Source organism: Eumetopias jubatus, unplaced genomic scaffold (genome assembly GCF_037043125.1).
Source record: "Eumetopias jubatus isolate StellerSeaLion01/CBP00866 unplaced genomic scaffold, mEumJub1_p1.0 scaffold_10, whole genome shotgun sequence".
In the NCBI taxonomy this organism is placed as follows: Eukaryota; Metazoa; Chordata; class Mammalia; order Carnivora; family Otariidae; genus Eumetopias; species Eumetopias jubatus.
Genome location: NW_028274816.1, coordinates 75975536 through 75995748, shown reverse-complemented (window position 1 = coordinate 75995748; position 20213 = coordinate 75975536). Strand labels below are relative to the sequence as shown.

General features: G+C 50.7%; 1 protein-coding gene across 6 annotated transcripts in view; it reads right to left on the bottom strand.

Moving 5' to 3' along the window:
• Positions 1-20213, bottom strand: part of GAS7 (growth arrest specific 7) — a 192731-nt gene that overhangs the window by 84327 nt on the left and 88191 nt on the right. The window contains exon 1 of one of the 6 annotated variants that reach the window (XM_028125077.2): positions 6042-6176. The exons of the other annotated variants lie outside the window; for them this stretch is intronic. Within the exon in view, the coding sequence (XP_027980878.1) occupies positions 6042-6044 (3 nt within the window). The 5' untranslated portion in view covers positions 6045-6176. Of the gene's footprint in view, positions 1-6041; positions 6177-20213 lie in introns of those variants that run through there. 6 annotated transcript variants of the gene reach the window in all.

Genomic DNA, 20213 nt, shown 5'->3' with positions numbered 1-20213 from the left:
AGTATCTGCTCTCACCACTTTCCTGGGGAATGACAGGTTTCCAGCCGGAGGGACCGTGACAGAAGGGAAGGGTCCTTGGGGACCACAGACCTTTCTTGAATCCGGGGGTTCTGTGAGTCTAATCTCCAGCCACGTTTCATGGACCCCACGGGCAGTTGGCTTCCACAGGGATTCCTGACCCGAGCATCTCTGCATCCCTTGGGCCACTCTGGTTGGACCCCTGCACGAAGAGGGGTCAGGCACGTAAGGCCCACCTCCAGCTTTTACCAACAAGAAGCCAGAGAGAGAGCCAGGCGGGATGCTTTTCTTCCTTCCACTCCTCCAAGTGCAAGATTTCTCAGGAAATGGGACCGACTCATGAGAGGTTTTGCCAGAACTCCTCACGTGTATATTCAAACTGCTCTTAGTAGAAAGCCCTTTGGCATGGCTTCTCTGAGTCCCTTAAAGGAACTTTCCAAAGCGGGCTTTACTCACTTAAATGCAAACGTCCCCAGGACTCTTGCGAACCCAATACAACCCACGTGTTCTCAGGCCTCCCGCTCAGGGTGAATGGCTGGAAGGGGTCATGCTTGCAGCAATAATCCACATCACAGTGGCTGGCATCAGTCACTCACTCATGCCAGACCTCGGCCCCCATGACAAGTCCTCATGGATCATACTGACAAGTCCCCAGAGGGTGACGCACTCGGGGTCCCCAGCTCCAGCCCCCAGGGAACGTCTGCCACACTCACACTTGCCGGCATCAGCTATCTTCCCCGACACCCCCATCACCCCCCCACGACTGTCCTCCATCCACGAAACTGCTAGAGGAAGCTTTACACCTGGCAGCCACTGGTGGACATCAATGCTTGGGGGGGGTGTTCTCCCAGCACCCACAGAGCTGCCAGCCACGTGCCCGCCGCCCAATCCGCTGCGAGCACTCCACACCTGTCTAGCTCCTGAAGGGCTTGGCAAGGGTCCCAGCCACCCTGAAAAACCATCTGTAAGCCCCCAGTGCCTCGCCGGGACCAATCGACTCACTGTGGCCTGTTTTTCAGGCCGGGGCAGGGAAGAGGCCACAGGACAATAAACTCTTATTTTCTGATCCTAAAAAGGAATGGAGTGATCTGGTTAACCAGGAATTTTGATGAACACAATTACAATGTAGTCTCTGCGAGGGCACAGGAAGTCAACCCTCACAGGGAAACTTGGCTAAGCCGGAAAACACAGGGTCTCCAGTGGGGCAAGGGCGGACAAACAATCTTGCGAACAATACCGCAAAGTGCAAGGATGAGCTGGACGCCCCCACCCCCACCCCCCGCAACCCCCACCATGTCAGAAGCCATTTCACAGCCCTGACGTGTCTGTGGGTCAAGCAGTGGAGGGCGGGAAGGAATCCATCCTGTAGGAAGTGACTTCTATTAGGGCCTTACACACATTCCCACGAGAGCCCTTATTCCACGGACACCAGAGAAAGACACTCTGCTATTACTGGTGCACCTGCCGTCCAGATAGAAGACAGAGGGGCCGATGAACAGGGTTCCAAAGGAGACAGTGCACAAAATGAGGACCTCTGGATGTCAGCAGACATCTCCTATTTGAGATGGCTTGTGCTTTTGCGGGTGGCATTCCGCCCAGCAACCCCATACGGCATGACAGGGAACTGAGAGATGCCCGCCTTTCAGCGTCTCTTGAGAGAATCTCCGCGTTGACCGAACAACACAACTGTGTCGGTCCTGCTCCATACTGAGCTTTAGGGCAGGTACCCGACGGCCTCATGGCCACGTTCAGGCTCATGTGGGGGAAGGTGGTTCCCACAGGCGCTCCGGAAACATGGAGAACAGCTCTAGGAATAAGATGGGAAGTTGCACCTGCCACCCCATCTTGGAGCCCAGAGGGGCTTGAGAAACCCCACAGAGAGCCTGTAACTTTGGTCCCACTTCTAAGATCTGTCCGGCCCTGATGTTTCAAAGGTATAAAGGGCGAGGCGGTGAGCTCCTCGCAGGCTGTCTGGGCTTCTGGCCTCTGAGCAGGAAAACCTGAATGAGTCTGCTCACCAGCTCGTGATTAATTGAGACATTTTATTCAAACTCTCCACTTCGAGGAATGTTGGCTCCTTTCCTCCTACCCTTTCTCCGGCGGATAAAAATAGCGTGGGCCATTCTGATATCATACCTCCAACCTCAGGACCCCAGAAGCATCTGCAGAAAGCACACAGGCCTAGGCGCAAGGAGACCGTGTTCCCAGACAGCAAGCTATAACTCATGCAGTTCCCTGGGCCTCTCGGGGCCTCTGTCTCCTCATCTGTAAAACCAGGGGCTTGCCAGCCCTCCGACACCGGGGTTCTATGACCTGAGGAACACGTCACATAAAGGGGCCCAAAACCAACACAAGGGACATTTCACGCTTGCAAAAGCAGCTACCCCTGTTCCGAGCCAGAACAGGAACGTTCATGTCACATTACCTCTTCCCCCCAGCATGGTCCAGAGAGCGAAAACTTCCTCAGCCAAACCCGACTTGGAATGGATGGGAAGGATATGCGTCTGAAACCCCAGGGAAGCGAAGCGATTTAACGGAACTTGGAAGTCATTAAAACGTATGCCCCAACCAGGATTCGCAAAGTTGTGAGCGTTACCGCAAACCCATACGGGGAGGCTGAACACGGACTTCTCTTCCCCTTGGGCCGCAAGTCACTGTCCCGGCCTCTTTAGGGCTCCAATGTCCCTATCTGTCAGAAGAAGGAGGTGGGCGGGGGGGGGGGTAGCACTTCCCTTCGTCCTGAAGGATCTCAAAATGCACCCTGGAGGGACGCGTGGGTGGCTCGGTCGTTAAGCATCTGCCCTCGGCTTGGATCATGATCCCAGGGTCCTGGGATCGAGTCCCGCATCGGGCTCTCTGCTCAGCGGGGAGCCTGCCTCTCCCTCTCCCACTCCCCCTGCTTGTGTTCCCTCTCTCGCTGTCTCTCTCTGACAAATAAGTAAGATACAAATTTTAAAAATCTTAAAAAAAAAAAAACACCTGCACCCTGGATTTTCTACACTAGTATGTATCGGTAGAGATATCAATTACCCTGCCCTAGGAGATGCTTCCGAAGGACATGCTGAGGCTCATGCACCGGCAGCATGCTCCCCTAGGCAGCTCCTGGTAGGGTGCGGACCCCTCCACGTGATTCCTGATCCAATTTCCCTTTGCAGAGGAGAGAGCTGGGGAATAAGCGAATTTTGCCAACACTTGGTATTGGGGGGAAGGGGGGGTTTGGGGGTGGAGGGAGCAGGGAGAAGAGGAAATCCTAATGAAGCCCCCCCTTTGTACCCGTATTAAGGTACAAAAATCCCAGAATGCCTCATGCCAGGGTTTCTAGCACTTTCTCAGGCCCCTGAAGAAAACCCCCTACCCACATTTACCGAGCATTCTGTTCCATTCAGAACAGACCCTGCAAGTTCAGAGGAGATGAACGGAACTGAAAGTCGCTCGCTCAGGTGAGGTCACACGCTTGGAACCTCCCACCAAGCAGCCTGCCCGCCAGAAAGGGGCTCCCAGGGCAGGTGGCGCACGCTGCGTCCTCGAGGGGTCGGCACCCCTCTAAAGAACAGAGGACTGGGGCTCATCAGGGTGCCAAGGTGGGCGTCGGACGCCCGCCTATGGCTGCCATCGGGCCGGCCCAGCTTGGTGGCCGCTAGAAGCGGGTCCCCAGGCACCAGAGACCCAGGGGCAGCAAGTGTTCTCACCGAGGAGACGCATCTCAGTGACTGTGTGGCGCTGGTGGCCCGAGCTCCAAGTGACGCCAATCAAAGACCTCGGGCTCTGAGAGCTGGCTCCCCGTGCATCCTAACTGCTTTGGAACCACGGGCACTGGAGGGAGGGTAAGGCTAATCGAGGCTGGAACCGCCAGCATGAGGCACAGCAAGGGGTGCAATTCCAATCAACCCAAGGCAGCGGACCTTTCTGCAGGTCTGCGTCTGGTGCAGAGAAAACCAGACAGAGGGTGATAGCCGGGGGACACCACTGCCGAGAGCGGGGACCCACCACTGCTCTGGGGGCCCCCCATCGCGCAGAGAACACGCGGGATGTGAGCGGGGAGGGCCGGCCTTGAGAAACCCCTTCATCTCTGCGGGGAGGCCTCGATTTCCTTATCTCGAAAATACAGAAATCGGACCCGATGGTCTCCTAGGGTTTTCTCTGGTTTCTCTTGCTCTCTTTTCTACAACTCGAGGATTCTGGATGTTGGTCTCAGTCCACCCTGCTTTGTAAAGACATGCTGTTTCGTGAGGGGGGAAAAGTCTCATTCAAGTGTAGACATGGGTTCACAGGCAGCAGACTGGGCCCCCGAACACTGGGCTTCTTCCTCTCAACACGGTGAGTTCCAGGGAGTTCTTCTGCCCCGAATAGCCTATTGTCAGCCCCTTCCCCGTCATTCCTAGAGCCACATGCACTTGAGCTCTATCTGCCCAGCGACCCCGGGCTTCCCTGTGTCCGAAGCTGGAACTCACCCCACACCCAACACAGCCTTGTTCTTTTTGTTTGTTTAAGATTATATTTATTTATTTGAGAGAGAGAGGGAAAGAGAGCACAAGCAGGGGGAGGGACAGAGGCAGAGGGAGAAGCAGTCTCCCCGCTGAGCAGGGAGCCCAATGTGGGACTCGATCCCAGGACCCCAGGATCATGACCTGAGCCAGAAGGCAGATGCTTCACCGACTGAGCCACACAGGCACCCCCCCCCCGCCCCCGCAACACAGGCTTGTTCTGAGCCTGCTAGAGATAAGCTGTTCACCACGCACGCACGCCGGGACCTGAACACACACTCCACCTCGGCTTGGGCACAGCATGCCTCCATCTCCGCCAAGAGGCTCCCCTGGGCTCTCACCCTCCTCCAGGTAAAGCTTCTTTGCGGATCCCGTCTTCTCTGTGAACCTCCCTGCCACACCCCACAGCCAAGGCCAGACCCACCAGAACCCACCAGCGCTCCCTAGCACTCCATCAGAACGTGACTGATCCATCTAGGTTCTTTACACACCCATCTTTCCACAAGTGTACCAGCCGCTGGGCTGTCCCCTGGGAGCTGGCTAGAAATGCAGAGTCCCAGGCTCCACCCGAGCACCCAGCTCTGTATTTTAAAGGTCCCTGGGCAATTCAGATGAGCTTTAACCTCCGAGAAGCTCTGCTGTGAACTTTCCAGGTGCCTCTGGGTGACGAGCACAGGCTCAGGCCTCCATGAGAAGCCACACCAAAATTAGAGATGCTGTCTGACCCCGTGGGCGGGAGACAGCATCCTGGAAGAAGGCTATGTGCAGACACAGACGAGCCTTCCCATATGAACTGGACCCCCCGCCTCGGCTGTCCAGAGCCTCCAGAGAGTGGTCACTAGAGTCTTGGCTGATGGGAGGTCCCTCTTTCCAAGAAAGGGGGGGTGTCTAACTTCCAGAGGTAGGAAGGTGGGCACGGTAAGGCTATCCTACCCTTAAGTCTCCAGAGAGCATCCATGCATGCCCCTTAACACAGCCCACCCCTGCCACCACCAAACTGGACAGAAGCACCCAGCCCAGCCTGGAACCACAGTATAGACACCAGACTCCCGGGGCAGATCCTCGACTCCCCGGGGGAACCCCCAACAGGCTTTCCCTTGTAGACGGTCCCAGCTAGAACCGGGCCACAGAGACGGCAGGTGGGTAGACAGGCAGAAGCCAAGCTTCAGATTCGGGAGAAGTGAGGGACGCGAGATGTGGCCGCCAGTCGCCACAAGCCACACTGCCACCACATGGTCGCACGCCTCCACGGAACCGCTGCCCAGGTAACCGGGGAGCTGCCCACCCCCTCCACCAACAACCCCCTTTTGACATCACATCTCATTCCTTCCCCCTTCTCGATTCTCACACAAGTCCTCTTTTCTCCCAGCTCTTTATGCTTCACAGGAGCGCCCCCTGCCCAGCACACTGGGCACCCCCCCCCCCCGGCCCAGGGCTTCTCAGCTCCCCATCTCAGAGGTTCTCAGAACCACTTTCTAAAATACCCAAGTTAGTTCAGAAACACGCAGAAAAAGCTGAGCCCATCGGATCGATTCTTACCATCAGAGAAGAGCTAGTCTTCCTCACGGGGCTGCTAATAACTCAGAGGAGAGTCCTGGGCCCCGCGTGGAGTCCCCAGACCCAGGGCCAGGCCCCTGCCAACTTCCTCTCCACGGCACCCTCTGCGGGAAATGGGGCTGATGCAAGCAATCGTGCCAAGGGTCAGTGCCGGGGACACCCTGGAGGGCGTTCCTGCGGCTTTGCACGCTGCTCTTCTTTCACAAAGAACACCCTACATTGCACAGTTCCTTCCAAATCTGCCCCAGGTCCTGTGAGGAAATCAACGACGCATTCTGGACTTCCCAGTTGCGAAGTTTCTGGAGGCTTTTTTTTTTTTTCCTTCACTCTCTCTTTTTTCCCCTTTCTCAGCTAAAAAAAAGTTGGCCGAGGTCACGACACACAATGGCCAAGCTTGTGTCACTGACCAGATGCCTCCCACCCCCAGGCCCGGGGACAAGAGCTCCTTTGTCCACTATATTTTAGGCGGGACTCCCTGGGCCTGCCCAAGCCCTGCTGGGGAATGTTCCGCCAACTTCTTCCCAACCCTAAGTCACGGCTCTGGCCTCGGCCCCAGCCCCAGCTGTGTGAACCCAAGGCCAGATAAAAACCAACCTACAAAGAATGGGGAATGCTCCCCCAAAGAACCATTGTGTTAGACCCATCCAGGGCTGAAAAGCCCCAGAAGGGCAAGACGAGGGTCCCCTGCCTTCGCTCTGCCCTTGCCGCCTCCAAACCTGGACAGACAGTGGGTGACCAGGGGGACGATGCCATGCGTCTCAGAGGAAAAGGGCTTTAGGATCACAAAGCTGTTAGTTGCAAGTGGAGGAAGGCTTGGACCCTGAGCTCAATATGGCACCCACCAACTGAATGAGTTCAGACAAGAGACTTGGATCCTGCGTGAATGTATCAAATCACTCCACTCGGACAGCTTTTTGGAGCAGTTGAAGGGTTAGCACTTCAAATCCACACATTTCTATGTCTGCTTTCAATGTAACCCTTTGTGATTTTAGGAAATGAGGCTTGATATCGAAGTAAATATGGCTTTCCCAAGGGACCGCAAAGTCTCGAGGTCTGGATGGTTTCCTATAAATAGCATTCTCTCAAATGTATGGATGAACCGTGTATTTATGAAGAGGGTTCAGCGCCAGATCCTTGGGTTGGGCTAGGAAATCAGAACGATCCCTAGGGACAGAGTCAGAGGGCTCTGGAGCCCTTGTGGGTTCACTACCTACTAGCTGTGACACCTAGCGTGGGGCCCCGAACCTTCCCCCGTGTCAGGGGGGACATCCACATAAACACTGAGCATAGAGCAAAAGGGACCCAAGTACCCAATAAAGGCAGTTGTTTTTGTGGCTGAAAGAGTAGGAGCCGAAGTTTCCCTGGACACACACAAAAAATGGGCAAAGGGCATTTCTCCCAAGAAGATATACAAATGGCCAATGGGCACACGGAAAAGTGCTCCTTACCACTCATCACTAGGGAAAACACATTAAAACCCAAATGAAGAGTCACCTCCCACCCATGGGGATGGCCACTATCAACAAACGAATGAATAAAACCAGAAAGGTCAGAGAAGAACAGGCATTGGCGAGGCTGTAGGCAACATGGAAAACAATATGGCGGCTCCTCAAAAAGTTACACACAGAATTACCATAGGTCCAGCATTTCCACTTCTAGGTATACACCCAAGAGAACAGAAAAGTAGGGACTCAGCTGTCCATACTGTTGTACTGCAGCATTCTTCGTGACGGCCAAAGAATTTAGAAACAACCCAAGAGGGTGCATTCATGGATGAGCGGATAAACAAAATGTGGCATGTATACAGCGGCACGGTGTTCAACCTTAGAAAGGAGATTCTGACCCAGACTACGGTGCAGATGAACCTAAAGACATTAGGCAAAACAAAATAACCCAGTCATGAAAAGGCAGATATTGTGGGATCCTACTTTAGGAGGGGCCTAGAACAGAAAAAATTCAGAGAGACCAAAAAAAAAAAAAAAAATAGAATGGCGATTGCCAAGGGCCAGGGGAAGATGGGGGGGGGGGCAGGGGTGTGGTGTTAGTGTTTAATGGAGACAGACTGAGTGTCCGTTAGCAAGATGACAAAGTCTGGAGGTGGATGGTGATGGATGCACAACACTGTGAAGGCACTTGATGCCACAGATCTTGTAAACTTCAAAATGGTTAAAAGGGTGTCATGTCTGTTTTAACACACACACACGTCCGGGACGCACAGAGGTAGCTTAGATCAAGGGACCCTGGCCAGGGTGACATAAGCCACATCATGAGATACCCAGGGACAGAACCTCCGGAGATGCGAAGTGTGCACCCAGAGAGAAGCCTCCCCAGCCTGCTGGTGAAGCCTATAAGACAAGTCTGGGGCAGCTCAGATGGCTCACTGTGGTCCATTTGGTGTTCAATCTTGGGGAAACTGAGGCAGCACAACCGGCATCCTAATGTCAACCACGGGCTTGTCTGCTGATGGGGGCGTGCACTCAGAGGGCCAATGGCAACATGCCTCCCCCTGGACACATCAACTCCCACCTTTCTGGTCTTTTTCCTTCTACCCCCAGAGGCAGAGCTCATCTCTTCCTTCTCAAAGCCTGGGGTGGGCTGCTCGAGGGGCTCTACTTCCCCTCTCTGCTTGTCAGGCTCCGATCTGCTGCAGGGGGGGACAATGAGCTCTCCCTGAGCTCTCACTCTGGGCCAGACGCCGTCCTAAGTGCGTCATGTGCCTTGTGTCAATGTAACTCGCCCAACAAGCCAACGAGGAGGTTTCTAGTATCGTTCCCATTTAACAGAGGAGTAAACACAGGCTCCCACCCACAAGAAGGTAAACGCAGAACTCCATCCGCACCCGGACAGCCAAGACCTTCACCTTGGGTCCTTCAGGTTTCATGGAATTAAAATACCCATGGAAGCTCTCACAGCCCATAATTTTTTGGTTTTATGGCAGCAAAGAGGGGAGAGTTTTAAGGCTATTCAGCCTTGGCACCACTCTGACACTGCATCACACTCATGAATAGATACAATCAGAGACAATAACACACCCCTATAGGGCAACACACAGATTGTCATCACGGTTCCCGGGATGGCCTGCAGCCAATGGCAAGAGACCTTTCTGGGCCTTTATGAACGAGGAGGCTAATCTGCTCTGACCTGAGCTAAGCAGAACAAACCAGAGGCCCGCAAACGTTTTATCCCTTAGGATTCACCAACACGGATATCTCAGGGTGTGTAAAAACTCATGAAGACACTCTCAGGGGTTTATGGTTTGGGGTGATCCCGGTGTCTCAAACCAGACATCCCTTGAGTTTTGCTTTATGGATAGTCTTCTATCATTTGAGTTGGCTGCAAAAAAGCACAAATTGCTCTCATTCTGGTTTTTGCAAATAGGTAGGTTCCTACACCAGAGGTCACATAGACAAACGAAGGACAGTAGGAAACCAAACACAAAAAAGACCAACAATCATTTCCATGGAGCTCCATTTTCCCCGGAGTTTCATGGAGTCCGATGGCCAACCTTCTTGCTATTATCCGTTGTCTCGGTTGAGTTGAAAACTGCCAACCAAAAGAGGCCACGTTCTACAACCAAAGGAGAACCATGAGTCATGTTGTCTTATAATGATAATTAGTAAGAAAGACAGCGTATGGGGACGACTCACTTTTTCTAAATGCTTCATAATCGTGAAGGGAAAAATTATTCACCAGACCGTGCAATCTGGGGGCAGGGTCTCGAAGACACTCCCAACCCCCTCACAGGCAGCCCCTTGGCTATAGGATTAGTCAAGCAACTATGGTTACCAGCAACCTCTTCCCAAATGCTGTGGAAGACGCAGGCAAGTGTAACACCAAGGGACCTGGCTTCGACAATTTGGAAGATAAGGCACAGACACACAAGTAAAAAAGCAGAAACAACTACACAAGGGAGTCTATCATAAGTGTCAAGGAATAAGTCGGCAGACAGTAAGAGCTTTCAGAAGCCAGAGAAGGGCCAGATCATGTGCGGCTGGGGAGGTCAGAGAAGGCTTCTCAGAAGATACAGCATATGCCTGACAGCAGCGATGAAAAGGAAGGGCTTGACCAGAACGGAGGGACAGTAAGTGACAAGTAGAATAGGCCTCGGTGACTGAGCAGATGTAGGAGAAGTGGGAGGAAGTAAAAGTCGATCCTGAAGGGGACGAGGGAAGACGGACCCAGTACTCAGGGAGATCCGGCCACGGGAGAAGCCAGTTTAGGGATATACGGTAGAGTTCACGAGCTCCACACTCAAGGTCCAAGTGCTTGATCAGGGTGCAGCGGGCTGAGTGTGGCCCTTGACCCATGGAGCTGGGGTATCTGCCCGGAGATGGGGGTGCAATCCTACAGGTGGACTCAGTTTATGAAGAAAGAATGGAGAGCTGAGCCCCAAGACGTGCTCTCACTTTCCCCCTGACCCTCCTTGGACCCAATCCCTCCCTCCCGCGAGCCCCCCATGATTGCCTGCAGCACACCTCGCACCCCTCTCCGAGACCCTCAAAGGCAAGAACCAGGTTTCTGTCCTTCTCCCTTCTGATGCAGCGCCCTGCCTCACACTCGGGGGCTGGCTCCACGATGGGCAAGGAATGGACTCAAGTTCTGGGAATGAGTCACAGAAAACAAAGAAGGATGGAATCGTAAGAATAGGAAGCAGTGTCCACGAGAGAGACGGAAAAAGACGCTCACCGATGACGGAGGGGATGCTCCCCCCGCCAATCACAGAAAGGGGAGCAAGGGAGTGAGGTGGGCGTGGGAATCTGGTCCTGAGCATTTGAGGAGTTGGGGAGCCTGAGGACACACAGGGACGGGAGGTAAGACACTGAGATAGTAGAGCGTGGAGAGAAAGGACAAGACCGTGAGTAGGCAGTGGCTGGCCTGGGCCCACTGGGCCTATGGATGGCTCCTATGAGGGGCCTGACAGCTACCTTCTTGCCCTCGGCATGGGGGGGGGGGTCCGAGGCCCCTCATAAGGTTCCCAGGTGTCCCTCTCCATAAAAGATTCCCAAGATCAAGTGAACATATCAGAAATGGCACCCACTGTAACAGGCTCGGTTCCGGACCCAAGGGATGCCTCGGCTCAACATCTCCCAAACTCCAGCCATTCACGTTCCCCCGTCCCAACTCTGCCACTGGTACACGTCAGCTGCCCTACTATTTACCCGGATATTTTTTTTAACTCTCTTATAATGAGCTTGAATTTAGCCTGACCCTAAGCAGGAATAGCTATGAAACATGGATTTGATGTGGTTGTTTGTCTTCCCTGTTACACACTTAAATAAACGTAACTAAAAAACAGTCATCATGGGGGGTGGGGGATGGGTTAGCCTGGTGATGGGTATTAAAGAGGGCACATTCTGCGTGCAGCACTGGGTGTTATGCACAAACAATGAATCATGGAACACTACATCAAAAACTAATGACGTAATGTATGTGATTAACATAACAATAAAAAATTTAAAGTATAAAAAAAACCAGTCATCACAACACGGTCTATGAGGATCTTAACAATATCCTTAGTGGTAACCTCGGCCCACTTTAAGAAACACAGTTTCAGGCTATGTGTAAAATTACCATAGAGCAGCTGTGAAATGGTCTAGGGAGGGTTTTTTTGGAAACCTATGAAACCAAGCTCGAATTCTCCACTGACCACATACCCCTAACTGCAGGAGCAAGGTTGCCAGTGTGTGCCCGAGTCACCGCTGGGAGGCCCAGGAGGGGAGTCAAGGGAGAAACAGAGGACTTCTCACGGTGAGGGCCATGGGACAGCCCTGGCTGCGAGGTGTGTGCATCACCAAACCTACAGGTAGGCAACTGTGAAGGGGATTCAACCTTCCTCCGTGAGCACACGGTGCCAAGGCCAATGACACACAACGCATATTGCGTCCGATGGTACACGCAACGTGTACACAGGTGTTGCCTTGTTGGAGAAGGAGGAAAGAGAGGGGCACGGGAAGGCAGGGAAAGGGTGAGGAAGCACCATGCTAAGGGCTCAAGGGAAGAGCACCTCTCAGAAGACAAAGTCAGGAAACTGCTAGAAAGCAAGAAGTCCTCTTTGAAAGAGGAACAGAAAATTGTCACGGAAAAAGAGGGTAAAAATAAGAAGGATGACACAAAGAAAAAAAACAGATGAGGTAAGGATTATACCAAAATTGCTCACTTAAATCCACATTAGTGGTTGCGGGTAAATAAAGATTTTTTAAAAAGTTAAATTAATAAAATGCAGGCTACCCTTCAAAGGATCTCCCCAAACTGCAAAGGTTTAAAAAAAAAAAAGGCAAGGAAATGACAAAGTAATGCATGTTTAATTAGAAAAGACCGGACCATGTAGACGAAAATCAATAATCGACTGCAAAAGTAACAAAAGAGAATTTTCAGAATCATGCCCACCAAGAGGCAAAGAGAAAGATTGCCTGGGAAATCGGTTTTTCCTCAGACTTTTCTTCTGCTCCTACTATGAGCACTTCCCACAGGAACCAAAGCTCCACAAGGCAGGGACTCACCAAGGGGCTGGGCGTCAGCCCTCGGAAAGTGCTGGAAAGTGCTAGAAGACATATCCCACCAAGTCAAAGCTCTGTTGAGGTGTGGTCATGGTCTCATTCATCACTGTGGGAGTTCAATAAGCATTTGCTGAAGGGTGGACCAAACTGAGCAGCAAATAGGAGTTTTCGTTCCGAACGTCTGAGATTCGTGCTCACTTCGGCAGCACATATACTAACATTGGAACAATACAGAGATTAGCATGGCGCCGAACGTCTGAGATTCAAGACGTATACATCCAGCCAAGCTGTATTAATATTTCACATTGAAAGAGACAGAAAGGGCTCTCGAAGCACGCAGGTGAAGAAACCACCCATGTACTCTCCAGGCACTGAGAGAGAGACCAACATGAGAATGAGGACAATGGGGCATCGTCATATAAATGCATCTGTGAGGCATTTCTTACACAGTGTAGATCCCCAGCTCAGAAATCCAGCCAACGGACCATCCGGCTCGGGGGCGAAGCCCGGTGACCGGTGTCTCCCTTGGCCCTCCTCCTCTGCTTTGCATGCATCCTGGAATCAGGCTACCCGTGTTTCCTGCAACATCCTTCAGTGCCAGGACAGAGGAAGCCTCCAGCCATGTGTGGGGAGCACTGTTCACCAATGCTGTCTTTTCTGCCCCAGCATGGGCTGGCACTGGGGTAGCTACTGGACCTTTGGCAGACCAATATCCCTGGTGAACACAGATGCAAAAATTCTCACCAAACTACTAGCCAATAGGATCCAACAGTACATTAAAAGGATTATTCACCACGACCAGTGGTACTTATTCCTGGGCTGCAAGGTTCAACATCCGCAAATCAATCAATGTGAAACACTACATTAATAAAAAAAGAACAAGACCCATATGATACTCTTACTAGACGCAGAAAAAGCATTTGACAAAGTACAGCATCCTTTCTTGATTAAAACTCTTCAGAGTGTAGGGATAGAGGGTACATACCTCAATATCATAAAAGCCATCTATGAAAAACCCACAGCGAAGATCATTCTCAATGGGGAAAAGCTGAGAGCTTTCCCCCTAAGGTCAGGAACGCGGCAGGGATGTCCACTCTCACCACTGCTATTCAACATAGTATTAGAAGTCCTAGCCACAGCAATCAGACAACAAAAAGAAATCAAAGGCATCCAAATCGGCAAAGAGGAAGTCAAACTCTCACTCTTTGCAGATGATATGATACTGTATGTGGAAAACCTAAAAGATTCCATCCCAAAACTACTAGAACTCACACAGGAATTCAGTAAAGTGTCAGGATGTAAAATCAATCCACAGAAATCAGTTGCATTTCTATACACCACCACCAAGACAGAAAAAAAGAGAAATTAAGGAGTGGATCCATTTACAATTGCACCCAAAACCATAAGATACCTAGGAATAAATCTAACCAAAGAGGCAAAGAATCTGTACTCAAAAAACTATAGAATACTCATGAAAGAAACTGAGGAAGCCACAAAGAAATGGAAAAACGTTCCATGCTCATGGATTGGAAGAACCAACATTGTGAAGATGTCAGTGCTACCTAGAGCAATCTACACATTTAATGCAATCCCCATCAAACTACCATCCACTTTTTTCAAAGAAATGGAACAAATAATCCTAAAATTTGTATGGAACCAGAAAAGACTCCGAATAGCCAGAGGAATACTGAAAAAGAAAAGCAAAGCTGGCGGCATCACAATTCCGGACTTCCAGCTCTATTACAAAGCTGTCATCATCAAGACAGTATGGTACTGGCACAAAAACAGACACATAGATCAATGGAACAGAATCGAGAGCCCAGAAATGGACCCTCAACTCTATGGTCAACTAAACTTCGAAAAAGGAGGAAAGACTGTCCAGTGGAAAAAAAGTCTATTAGTCACTGGACCCTTGGGGACACTGCACTGGGAGCATCACTAGACAAAGTCTCTGTCACTCCTCCACCTAAGCCCCCAAGCTACCTGCACTGTGTAGAGCACCACTCTGTTTGCTAAGGAACAGGAAGAATGACTTTTGCATATTTAAAACTGCCCTTGAATGAACAAAGCCTTCCCTCCTCCCCAGAGCAGGAAAGACCAATCAGCCACCCAGCGGCCAATGCTTTTTGTTCACCAAAACCCCCTTTCCTATCACCTTCTAAGAGCTGTTCCCACTTTAAGAACCAGAGTCCGCGGGCGCCTGGGTGGCTCAGTTGGTTAAGCGACTGCCTTCGGCTCAGGTCATGATCCTGGAGTCCCGGGATCGAGTCCCGCGTCGGGCTCCCTGCTCGGCGGGGAGTCTGCTTCTCCCTCTGACCCTCTCCCCTCTCATGTGCTCTCTCTCTCTCTCATTCTTTCTCTCAAATAAATAAATAAAATCTTTAAAAAATAACCTTAAAAAAAAAAAAGAACCAGAGTCTGCAGCACAGTGTCAAAGGTGGAAAACAATGCGCCCCACACTCCTTCCCCCACCCCCACCAATGAAACACTGAGGGAACACAGGAAAATGTGAACGCCGGTCATCTTTGTATTTTGGGATTTCTCAGGCTGTTTTAATTGTTTTCATTTGATCACATTTAAAATGTTTATTTATTTTTAATTGTACAAATCAAAATTTTTCTCCTTTTTTTAAACGTGTTATAAAATTACTTTTACGATCAGGAAAACACCGCCTTCCCCCAAAATCAGCATATCCAATTCTAACATATACCATATGATCCCAATTATGTAGACAAACACATACAGCCAAAAAAAGGGGGGGGATGAAAAGAATGCAAAATATTTTTTCTTATTTTTGCTTTTCTGTATTTTTCCATTTTCTATAACGAGCATATTAATTTTAACGCTTTTTTTTTTTTGAGGAGAGAAGGGGCAGAGGGAAAGGAAGTGAGAAAATCTTAAGCCGGCTCCAAACGCAATGCAGAGCCTCAGGCGAGGCTTGAGCTCACAACCCCAAGATCATGATCTGAGCCAAAATCAAGAGTCAGATGCTTAACTGACTGAGCCACCCAGGTGCCCCAACTTTAATGCATTTTTTAAAAAAATATTTACTTTATTCCATTATGAAGTAACGTATGAATACAGCCCTATTTAAAATATTTAGAGACTATTTGCTAATAAAATCCCCCTTGATATCTCCCTTCACAGTTGCCATCCCGTAAAATGAAGGGTTCATCATACTATCTTTCAAGTGATAAGGAGACTTGGGGGGGTTATTTATAAGAAAATGAATTAAGATGAAATGGGCAATAGTAAGGAGCTTTCCGGTCCAATGCAAGGCGGACACAAAAATTAGAGATGGAAAGGACCCCAGAGATCGTTTGACCATGCTACCATTTTACAGATTGGGAAACTGAGCCCACAGACAGATGGGAACTGGATGCCAAGTCTCCCCCAGCCCAGCCCAGAGCCCCCTCCTTCTTGCTCTCTGGCCGCCCTAAATCTTGGTACTGATGTTGCTGGCATGACTAAAGGACTAGTTCTGGTCACACAGCGCGGCAAGAGCCAAAGCCCCACGTAAGACGGCCCCCAAGCTGACACCAACACTACTCTGTGCGAGCCGACCTCCAAGGAGTCCAGCTCTCTGCTCAAACACCAGCCATTTCCCATCCGTTTGTGGCCAGTGAGCCCCCTCCCCCCGCCGCCCCATGTAGGGACGGGGCCCAGAGAGGAAACATCTGTGCACACAAGGGGAGTGAAGGGGAGTGAATAAACGCACTTGATTCTCCCTTTGGCAAACCCTCTTTGGCCTTTTTCCACCCCCTGAAATGCAAAGCCCCATTCCAATGAGGAGGTCTGCAAGATTCCAGAAACTTCTAGAAACCACAACCCCCACTCCGCAACAGGGATTCCCAAAACAAGGTGCGCGTGGATGTGTTGGGGCTGTGGGAAAGGATAAATAGCAGACACTACCCCCAGAAACCAGCCACAGGCATCCACTGGCTTGCCCCCAACCCCAGCTTCTAACCTTCAGCCAGGCACAGAGGAAGTTCAAGTATGCCTTCCGCGGCTTTCCAGCCATGTAACCTCAGGCAAGTCACTTCAACCTCTTTTGAAACTCATCTTTTCTCTTTCCTGCATGCAAAAATGGAAATACCACCATCTCCTTCACAGAACTCTTGCAAAGATCTGAGGGCCAAAACCAATGGGAGCAATTCCATACATGTTAACTTTCCCCATACCTTCCCATCCTTGTTAAGTCACTGAGTAACCCTTGGGAAAAGCCATCAACAACTCAGGTCACGGTGCTGAGTCACTCCCATGGCACCCACTGGGTTTTCCCAACAGCCGGGGCTCATCTGTGCCGATGGACACCTTCTACCGTTCCTGACACAGACCAAGCTCATCAAAGGTGTTGCGAGGAACAGCAGGTGAAATGGGATTCTTATGCTCGGCGGACAAGATTAGGGTTTAGAGGCCCATTGGAAGGGAACAGTAAAACCCAGGAAGCCCAGCACCCGCCATGTCTGCAGGGGCCACTTTTACATCTCGTAGCCTAGTTGACCCTCATGAGAACGCTGGAGAGAAGTATTCTTATTTTCCTTCCATAATCGAGTAAAAATGGGGGTCGTCCCCAAGGTCTTAACGACTCACAAGACACAGAACCAGTCTGACCCCGGTGTCCTGGCTCCAAGAACAATGCAATTCCACCCCCCTCAATGCAGGCCACCCCCAAAACACTCGAGGCTCCTCTGCGGTGCCACGAATCCTCTCTCCAAGGGCAAATACTCCAGGGAGAAGTTACGGTAAGTGAGGCCAAGACCGGCCAAGCCCCTAACTACCAGCTCTCTGCGGTAGAAGGTGGTGGCTGACTGCAGCGGGAGGCCTCGCGTGCTAACTGGAGGGAAAGGAGCCAGAGGAGGGAAGTGACGTGCTAAGACAAAGAGCCCCACAGAACAGAGCCCTGACCAGCAGCCGGGGTGCAATGACACCCGAGAGAGATACTGACTGAGCCCCACAAACTGAGTCACTGTGAGTAGCTTTCCGTGCATGCTGGCAGCGCCCCCTGTCCATCCACACGAAGAAGCAGAGGCAGCATGAAGGTTTGGCCTGCATGCAAAGCTCCAGCTGGGATGGGGGCCCGCCTTGCTTTGTCTGGTGGGCCTGGCGCCTCGCTTCTCACTCTCCCCTGGGAGATGCAGTCCTACCTTCCCTCCCACGTGAGCTGGTCCACTCCTACTTTCATGACTGCTCGTTTGCGTGGCCTACGATGAGTGGTCCTCACTCCCCAAGAGCAAGCACAGTGTCCCCCTCAAATGTTTCCCCAGACACAGAAAACACACCCAATGAACATATGGGGAATCGATGGAGATCCCCCCAAGTCTCTCAGTAGGATTTGTCAGTCCCCCCTAGAAAGTGGGGGTCTTATCTTTCTGGGGTCACCTGGCCACCTATGTGAGGGGTACAGGAAGAGCAGGAGACAAAAAGGTAGAGGCAGAGGCGCCTGGGTGGCTCAGGTGGTTAAGTGTCCAACCTTTGATCTCAGCTCAGGTTTTGATCTCAGGGTCATGAGTTCAAGCCCCGCACTGGGCTCCACGAAGGGCGTGGAGCCTACTTCCATATTGAAATCCTGTCAGGGGTCCCCAAATCACAAATGAACCAGGCAGGCTTGGGGAAGGGTCATCAGTAGCTTGGCTGGGTCTCGAAACAAGCCTCTCATGGGCCTAGGGCCCTCCAAGCAAATACATTCAGGAAAGACTCACTCTCTCTGTCACCTAAATTGTCCAAAAACGTAACTGAAGTTTTTTAGCCAGAGAGAAAGTGGATAGAGGCCAGAGGTGATCATCTATGACGAAACCAGTCTGAGCGACCAATGCTTGATGTGAAATGTACACATGTGGTTGGCTCTTACCCATACTTTTTAAAGAACTGGTATATTATTTTCACCCAAGGACTCCCAGCCCATGAATGCATAGTTACCTCTGATATGCTTGAGCAGCCAACCTGATCTCTCTTGACATCCTTCAATCCACTGGCCTTGTCTGCCAGGGTCACACAACCCTTCTCCCATAAGAAGAGAGCCCAGTGACTATCTTTCTCTCTAGGACATTCAAAGGCACAGGGGTTTGCTCACTACTATTGCACTGGTAAGACCCACAGACAGAAGTGCTGAATAGCTGATGGCTGGATAAAAAGGGATTCTTAGGATGTGCTGGGATCCCACAAACAGAAATACTCCTCCAGCCCTCGAAGCATGCATGGGACCCTGCCAGGAGTGATGTGAGGTGAAACCCTCAACTCCTTTTCTTTGGCCAAGGATCCCCGTCTTTCCTCCCCTCTTGGTCTTCAAAGGATGCAACATGACAGTACCAGGTGTAGGCCCTCTATCCATGCTCTGAGCCGCAGATATGCAGAACATTCCATCCAAAGGCAACAGAGCACACATTCTTCTCAAGTGCACATGGAACATATTCCAGGAGAGATCAAATGTTAGGCCACAAAACAAAAAATTCAAGACGACGGAAATCCTATCAAGCATCCTATCCGACCACAATGGTATGAAACCAAAAATCAATTACAAGGAGAAAACTGGAAAAACTACAAAAACATGGGGAAATGAAACAACATGCCTCTGCATGACCAGTGGGTCATCGGAGAAATGAAGAAATCAAATAATGCCTAAAGACCAAAACAAACAAACAAACAAACAAAACAGAAACACAATGTAACAAAATCCATGGGATGCAGCAAAAGCAGTCCTAAGAGGAAAATTCATAGTGATCCAGGCATACCCAATAAACAAGAAAAATCGCAATCTAACGTTCCGCCTAAAGGAACGAGAAAAAGAAGAACAAATGAAGCCTAAAGTTAGCAGAAGGAAAGAAATAATAAAGAACAGAGCAGAACTAATAGACAGATCTAGAGAAGTATCAGGCTAATTGGAATAAGGCAGAAGAAGAAAGACAAATACCACATGATTTCACTCATATGTGCAATCACAGATACAGAAGACCCAGTGATGTTGACCAGAGGGGAAGGGGGCTTGGCGGGGGTAGGGGCAAAATGGGTGGAGGGGTGAGTTGTCCGGTGAGGCATAGACTTTTGGGGGTGATCACTTTGTAGCACAGACAGATTTGAAGTACAACGCTGCACACCGACACTTATGAATGTTATATACCAATTTTACCCCAATGTAAAAAAAGGAATGATGGCCACTGTTCCATTATTGGTCTCCGGGCTGGTGAACAGCAGAGATGGGTGGGGGATACGGCAAACTGGAAAACCTACCCCTCGGCATCAGCGTGTTGTTGCCATGCAGGATGCCAAAGCTTGGCGTCACGAAAGTTACTCATTTTTTTTGTTTGTTTTTTTTGCAAGAGACACTGGGTATCTTAATTTCTAATGTGAAATCTGATGATTTTTAGATGTTGGCAAACCGACTCAACAATTTTAAAATGAAACCATGGGCGAAAACGACAACAAAACCTCCCACGGTCCTGAACTCGATTCTGCCTGGTGGCCACCAGTGTGCAGCTCCTCGAGAAATTGCTGGGTATCTGCATAAGCAGTTGTTTCGAGAGAGGGCTCCCTGGTTTTTAAAGAATTGAATACCACCATCCTAGACTAAGAGTATGAATTAGTTGCTGCCACCCTATGCTAACCATCCCTTCGCGGAGACCTCTTACCACCACCACCACCTGCTGGGTGCGGTGGGGTG